The sequence below is a fragment of the Leopardus geoffroyi genome, chromosome A1 (genome assembly GCF_018350155.1).
Source record: "Leopardus geoffroyi isolate Oge1 chromosome A1, O.geoffroyi_Oge1_pat1.0, whole genome shotgun sequence".
NCBI classification, from domain to species: Eukaryota; Metazoa; Chordata; class Mammalia; order Carnivora; family Felidae; genus Leopardus; species Leopardus geoffroyi.
The window spans coordinates 125,224,773-125,232,217 of NC_059326.1; the positions used below are offsets into that span (position 1 = coordinate 125,224,773).

At 39.0% G+C, this 7,445-nt stretch overlaps 1 protein-coding gene across 1 annotated transcript; it reads left to right on the forward strand.

Annotated features, from left to right (window-relative positions):
- The first annotated feature begins 5,209 nt into the window (after positions 1 to 5,209).
- On the forward strand, positions 5,210 to 6,061 carry LOC123605967 (palmitoyl-protein thioesterase ABHD10, mitochondrial-like). The gene has a single exon (XM_045493778.1). It carries the CDS (start codon positions 5,210 to 5,212, stop codon positions 6,059 to 6,061), a length of 852 nt encoding a protein of 283 aa, XP_045349734.1.
- Positions 6,062 to 7,445: the final 1,384 nt, after the last annotated feature.

A 7,445-nucleotide genomic window follows, 5' to 3' on the forward strand; every position in this document is an offset into this window, starting at 1 on the left:
CTTGCAACAATGTGGATGGAACTAGGGTATATCATGCTCAGTGAAATAAGTCAGTCACAGAAAGATAAATATCATATGATTTCACTCATATGTGGAATTTAAGAAACAAAACAGAAGAACATAGGGGGGAGGGAAACAAAAATAAGATAAAAGCAGAGAGGGAGACAAAGCATAAGAGACTCTTAAAGAGAACAAACTGAGGGTTGCTAGCAGGATGTTGAGTTGGGAGATGGGCTAAATGGGTGATGGGCATTAAGGAGGGCACTTGTTAGGATGAGCACTGGGTGTTATATATAAGTGATGAATCACTAAATTCTATCCCTGAAATCATTATTACTTTATATGTTAACTCACTTGTATTTAAATGTTAAAAAAAAAAATCATTAGAGCCACTGTTTTCATTAGGATTTACAAAAATGGTGGGGTTTTTTTCTACTATTGTTTCTGCCTTTGTTAGCTGAAATTCCTCAACAAAAAAGAATCTTTCCTTATCAACTATTTAGTTACACTGAAATGAAGCTCATATAGGAAAGGCAGGCTGGTCCTGCCTTCCCTAATATTTTCAATCATATTGGTATTTCAGGTTTTAAAAAACTTTCAGTCATTTATATATTGCTAGAAAAATTTCTAAATTTTCACTTTATTACCGTGGAATGTGCAAACCATTCTGGTATAATTCTTTTGACTTTTCTCATAGCTCCTTTTTCAAACCTAAAATGGTATGTGTATATACATACATGTATGTGTGTGCATCCGTGTCTCTGTATTACCTACGGGGTTTGTACATTATTTATCTTTGCAAAAACCAGCATTAGATTTTATTTATCCTTCTGATTTTCCCTTCTATGAGTCACTTCTTAAGTGATTCCAAGTACTCACACCTGTTTCACATTTAGAGTAAGGCTAGGATGAGAGGTAGTTTCTTTTTTTTTTTTTTTTTAATTTTTTTTTTAACGTTTATTTATTTTTGGGACAGAGAGAGACAGAGCATGAACGGGGGAGGGGCAGAGAGAGAGGGAGACACAGAATCGGAAACAGGCTCCAGGCTCTGAGCCATCAGCCCAGAGCCCGACGCGGGGCTCGAACTCACGGACCGCGAGATCGTGACCTGGCTGAAGTCGGACGCTTAACCGACTGCGCCACCCAGGCGCCCCGAGAGGTAGTTTCTTAAGTAATTTATAATTCCAAATTACCTTACTGTTCTATTTCTCCAGTTAACTCAAATTTAACCTCTGGTGTTTCATTTTACTACACAGAGGCAAGTTAGAACTCTTCACAAAAAAATTCCCATTTTTTACTTCTCTAGTCAACCTACAATTTATTTGCATTCTTGCTTCCTTTTTTTTTACCATGTCCCCTCTCACCACAGTGAAAGAAGGTAATTATTCAACTAAGTACTGCATCTATCTCTCCCCCATTCCTAGAAACCTTAACTGATCAATGAATGTTTCTCAAGTGTCTTTAAATTCTATCAAATTATTTTCTTCCTTACTCTGTAAACAGGCTCAAGTGTCTCCCATCTAGGTTAAACAGACAAATATTCCCTTTTAGTTATCTCCATGTCTTTTCTTTCCATTACAGTCAGCTCACTGAAACATAATCTATGGTTTCTACCCACACTCTATCCTCTGCCCTCATTACTTCTCCAAATCTCGTGCCAAAGTCAGCAGTGGCTTCTTCCTTGCTAAAAACCAGTGGACTCACCACAGCATCTGACGCTCTTGACCTCCTTGAAGTACTTTACTTTCTTGACTCAGATCGTCCCCCCTCCACCTTCTCCTGATTCTTTTACTCCTTTGACTATTCATTCTTATTCTTCTCTGCAGTTTCCTTTTTCTTTCTGAAACAGAGAAGACCGTCAATGTCAAACTTCCCACTGTTTTCATTCTCTTTTCCCTCTTACCCTGGAAGAAAATAGCATCAATTAATGTTCACAGGGCAATAGCTTCTGGACCTGAACTCTGGTCCAAAAGACTTTATTCCCATAAAATCTTCTGTGTCCACACTGGACTTGCCTAAATATCGTATTGGCACAACAAAGGCAAAGTGTCAAAATCTAAACTCATACTTTTTCTTCAGAACTTGTTTTTCCTCCACTACTTCCCTTTTGATGCATAGTACTGCTACCTATCCAATTATTTAAGCCAGAAATTTGGCTTAAAATGATAGCATGAGACAGTGTGACTGCAAAACAGAAAAGCCATTGAATAAAAGATGATTTATCATATGTTTAAGGATAATCTCATAAAAGGCAATTACATATATATATTTTTTAAGTTTATTTATCTTGAGAAAGAGATGGCACATGAGAGGGGTAGGGACAGAGATAGAGGGAGAGAGAGAGAATCTCAATCAGGCTCTGTGCTGTCAGCGTGGAGTCTGACTTGGGGCTCAATCCCACAAACCGCAAGATCATGACCTGAGCTGAAATCAAGGCTTGGATGCTCAACCTACTAAGCCACCAAGGCATCTATTTTTTTTTTTAATTTAACTTTATTTTTTATTTTTTAAAATTTACATCCAAATTAGTTAGTATATAGTGAAGCAATGATTTCAGTAGATTCCTTACTGCCCCTTACCCATTTAGCCCATCCCCCCTTCCACAACCCCTCCAGCAACCCTCAGTTTGTTCTCCATATTTATGAGTCTCTTTTGTTTTGTCCCCCTCCCTGTTTTTATATTATTTTTGTTTCCCTTCCTTTCATCTGTTTTGTCTCTTAAAGTCCTCATATGAGTGAAATCATATGATTTTTGTCTTTCTCTAATTTCACTTAGCATACTACCCTCCAATTCTATCCACATAGTTGCAGATGGCAAGATTTCATTCTTTTTGATTGCCGAGTAATACTCCAGTGTATATATATACCACATTTTCTTTATCCATTCATCCATCGATGGACATTTGGGCTCTTTCCATACTTTGGCTATTGTTGATAGTGCTGCTACGAACATGGGGGTGCACGTGTCCCTTCGAAACAGCACACCTGTGTCCCGTGGATAAATGCCTAGTAGTGCAATTACTGGGTCATAGGGTAGTTCTATTTTTAGTTTTTGAGAAACCTCCATACTGTTTTCCAGAGTGGCTGCACCAGCTTGCATTGCCACCAACAGTGCAAAAGAGATCCTTTCTCCGCATCCTTGCCAACAACTGTTGTTGCCTGAATTGTTACTGTTAGCCATTCTGACAGGTGTCAGGTGGTATCTCATTGTGGTTTTGATTTGTATTTCCCTGATGATGAGTGATGTGGAGCATTTTTTCATGTGTCGGTCGGCCATCTGGATGTCTTCTTTGGAGAAGTGTCTATTCATGGATTTTGCCCATTTCTTTACTGGATTATTTGTTTTTTGGGTGTGGAGTTTGATAAGTTCTTTATAGATTTTGGATACTAACCCTTTATCTGATATGTCATTTGCAAATATCTTTTCCCATTCTGTCAGTTGCCTTTTAGTTTTGCTGATTGTTTTCTTCACTGTGCCAAAGTTTTTTATGTTGATAAGGTCCCAGTAGTTAATTTTTGCTTTTGTTTCCCTTGCCTCCAGAGACATGTTGAGTAAGAAGTTGCTGCGGGCAAGATGAAAGAGGTTTTTGCCTGCTTTCTCCTCGAGGATTGTGTTGGCTTCCTGTCTTACATTGAGGTCTTTCATCCACTTTGAGTTTATTCTTGTGTATGGTGTAAGAAAGTGGTCCAGGTTGATTTTTCTGCATGTCAGTGTCCAGTTCTCCCAGCACCACTTGCTGAATAGACTGTCTTTATTCCATTGGATATTCTTTCCTGCTTTGTCAAAGATTAGTTGGCCATACGTTTGTGGGTCCATTTCTGGGTTCTCTATTCTATTCCATCGATCTGAGTATTTGTTCTTGTGCCATATCTATTTTTTTAGGTCAGTTCTACATGGGGCTTGGACTTACGACCTTGAGACAAGAGTCACATGCTCTAACGACTGAGTGAGCCACGTGCCCCATAAAAGGCAATTATAAGAAATTTAAACAGGGGCACCTGGCTGGCTCAGTTGGTAGAGCAAGCAGCTCTTGATAGGGGGTCATGAATTCAAGCCCCATGTTGAGTGTACAGATTACTTACAAAGAAAAGAAAAAACAACCAGACCTCAAAGGAAACTCAGTCTCCCAAGCTCATCTGAATAGCTTTTCTTGACTTTTATCTATTTCCTCCTTCCATGTTCTGCTAATCTATGGCTTACTAATGCCCCCGCAACTCTAACCCAGTGTGACCTTCCAGGCTAAGTCCACAGCAACATTTGTCTGAATGCCCTGAATATCATGGTTCATAGCCAGAGAGAATCAGACTGCCTCAACTTAGCTGAGTCAAGGGGTGCAAATATGTCTGTTCATGTCCTCTACCTTAGCTAGATCTGTAGATGGAAACAGACTCTCTTTGAAGGAGCTGTGGGAAAGCTAGACTATATGTCGAGTGTCAGTTCTTGAATTTTCACTCTTCACAAATCTTCACATCTAAGAAAGTGATCACTAGGGTGCCTGGCTGGTTCAGTAGTAGAGCATGCAACTCCTGATTTTAAGGTCTTGAGTTCAAGCTGTATGTTGGGTGTAGAGCTTACTTAAAACCAATTAATTAATAAATTAATTAATTTAAAAAGAGTGAAAAAATAAAAAAAGAGTGATCAAGTTCTATCAGTTCTACCTGTCTAATATTTCACAAATCTAACCACTTCTCTTCATTTCCTTCTCTCATTTAAGTCACCCTTTTCTAGATCTTTCCAATGTGTCCCTACATTCACTCTCTTTCTTCTCATCAGTCCTCTATGCTGCAGCCAGAGTGACCTTTTTAAAGTACCAATTTGAGGGGTGCCTGGGTGGCTCAGTCAGTCAGGCATCTGACTTTGGCTCAGATCATAATCTCACAGTTTGTGGGTTCAATCCCTGTGTTGGGCTCTATGCTGATAGCTTGGAGCCTGGAGCCTGCTTTGGATTCTGTGTCTTCCTCTCTCTCTGTGCCTTCCCTGCTCATGCTCTGTTTCTATTTCTCAAAAATGAATAAACGTTAAAAAAATTAAAAAAAATAAAGTACCAATTTTATAATGTCACTTTTTTACTTAAATCTTTTCATAGGATATGTCAAGACTGACATCTGACTTGTAGGTATCTATATATCAGTTCAAACTTAATATGACCGTCTTAGTTTCCCAGGGCTTCTGTACAAAATTACCACTAATTTGAAGGGCCTCTGGGAAGATGGCAGGGGCAGGCATGGCTGCCCTGGGCTCTTGGGTACCTCATCAGAGGTGGGGCAGAGAGGCTGTCTTCTTAGGCTTCCACCATGGCCTCAGCACGTTACTTGCAAGGAAGTCGGAGTGGACGCCACGGTGGGTCCCAGCTTGCAGACCAAAGTCATCAGTCTTTTTTCTTAGTCGACCAGACCTTTCAAACATGGCTTATAAGAAGCTAAAAGGCAAAAGTCCGGGAATTATCTTCATCCCTGGCTATATTTATAACATGAATGGTACAAAAGCTTTGGCGATTGGAGAGTTTTGCAAATCTCTAGGTCATGCCTATATAAGGTTTGATTACTCAAGAGTTGGAAATTCGGATGGTAACTTACAAGAATGCACAGTGGGAAAATGGAGAAAAGATTCTCTTTCTATAATTGATGACTTAGCTGAAGGACCACAGATACTTGTTGGATCTAGCCTTGGTCGATGGCTTATGCTTCATGCTGCAAACGCAAGGCCACAAAAGGTCATTGCTCTTGTTGGTATAGCTACAGCTGTAGATGACCTAGTGACACAGTTTAATCAGCTCCCTGTTGAAGTGAAAAAGGAAATAGAGATGAAAGGTGTGTGGACCATGCCATCAAAATACAGTGAAAAAGGAGTTTTTGACATTCAGTACAGTTTCATTAAAGAAGCTGAACACCACTGCTTGTTACATAGCCCTATTCCTGTGAACTGCCCTATACGATTGCTCCATGGCATGAAAGATGACATCATACCTTGGCATACATCCATACAGGTTGCCGACCGAGTAGTCAGCAAAGATGTAGATGTCATCCTCCGAAAACACAGTGATCACAGAATGAAGGAATAATCGGACATTCAACTTCTTGTTTACACTATTGATGACTTAATTGATAAGCTTTCAACTGTAGTTAACTAGAATCACATTTTTAGTGTATCAACTAATGGATTCAGAAATTTGGAAGAAGGACAACAAATGAAAGACCCTGATACTTGGATTTTTTCCTCTTATCTCTCTATTTTGTAAATATAACATGAGTATTTATTTAGCGATGTATAATATAAGTGATACAAATTGTGACAAAAGTATAAGCTGCCATCTGGAAAATTTTCTTCCTTCTATCCTTGATTTCTTTTAATTGAAGTAGAGTTGACACAGTGTTATAATAGTTTCAGGGATACAACATAGTGGTTGGACAGCTTTATATGTTATGCTATGCTCACCACAGATGTAGCTGCCACCTGTCACCATGCAGCACTATTAAGAGTGCCACAGACTATTCCCTCTGCTGTACCTTTTGTCCCGTGACCTACTCATTCTGTACCTGGCAATCTGTGTCTCCCAGTCCCTTTCACCTATTTTTTTCCCATCTCCCCACCCTCTCCCCTCTGACAGCCACCAGTTTGTTCTCTGCATTTATGGGTCTGTTTCTGCTTTGTTTGTTGTTTCTTTTGCTTTTTAGGTTCCACATATAAGTGCAATAATACCGTATTGTCTTTCTTACTTACTTGTCTTACTTTACTTACTTACTTGTCTAACTTACTTCACTTGACCTAGTACCCTCTAGGTCTATCCATGTTGCGTGTTGATTTTTTTTTTATTAAAAGATTTCCTACTTTTTCATTCAAGATAATTTATTTGCTAAATGCTTATGTTAACCAGGGAAGCTCTTAATTGTGTCCTCTTCTACTTAGAATTGTTAATAAAGCTTGAATTTTTTGTCCTTTGTTTGCCATCGGTCATATATGGAAATTTGTAAAATTGCTTCTGATTTTAAAATGCTATCCACAAAATACAGGACAATGTTTATTGAAGTAAATCTTAAATGATTGGAAAAAATGTCTGAGGCATAAATAAAGTTCAAAACGTCAGAATATGACTATTAAAAAAATTACCACAAATTTGGTGGCTTAAAACAACAGAAGTTTACTTTTCACAGTTCTGGAGGCTTGAAGTCCAAAAGCAAGATGTTAGCAGGACCATGCTCCCTCTGAAATCTCTAGGGAAGAATTCTTCCTTACTTTTTTCTAGAATCTGGTGACTCCTGGCAATCTCTGACATTCCTTGGCTTGAACTGCATCACTCCAAACTTTGCCTCCATCTTCTCATGGCCTCCTTTTCATGTGTCTCTCTGAGTCCCCCCCTTCTTATAATGAAAACAGTCACGGGATTTAGAGCCTACTCTATATCCAGGATGATTCCATCTCTTAAGATCCTTAACATCTGCAAAGAC

Excerpts from the sequence above, each read along its gene's own strand:
- LOC123605967 (XM_045493778.1), top strand. The coding sequence starts at position 5,210 with ATGGCAGGGGCAGGCATGGCTGCCCTGGGCTCTTGGGTACCTCATCAG.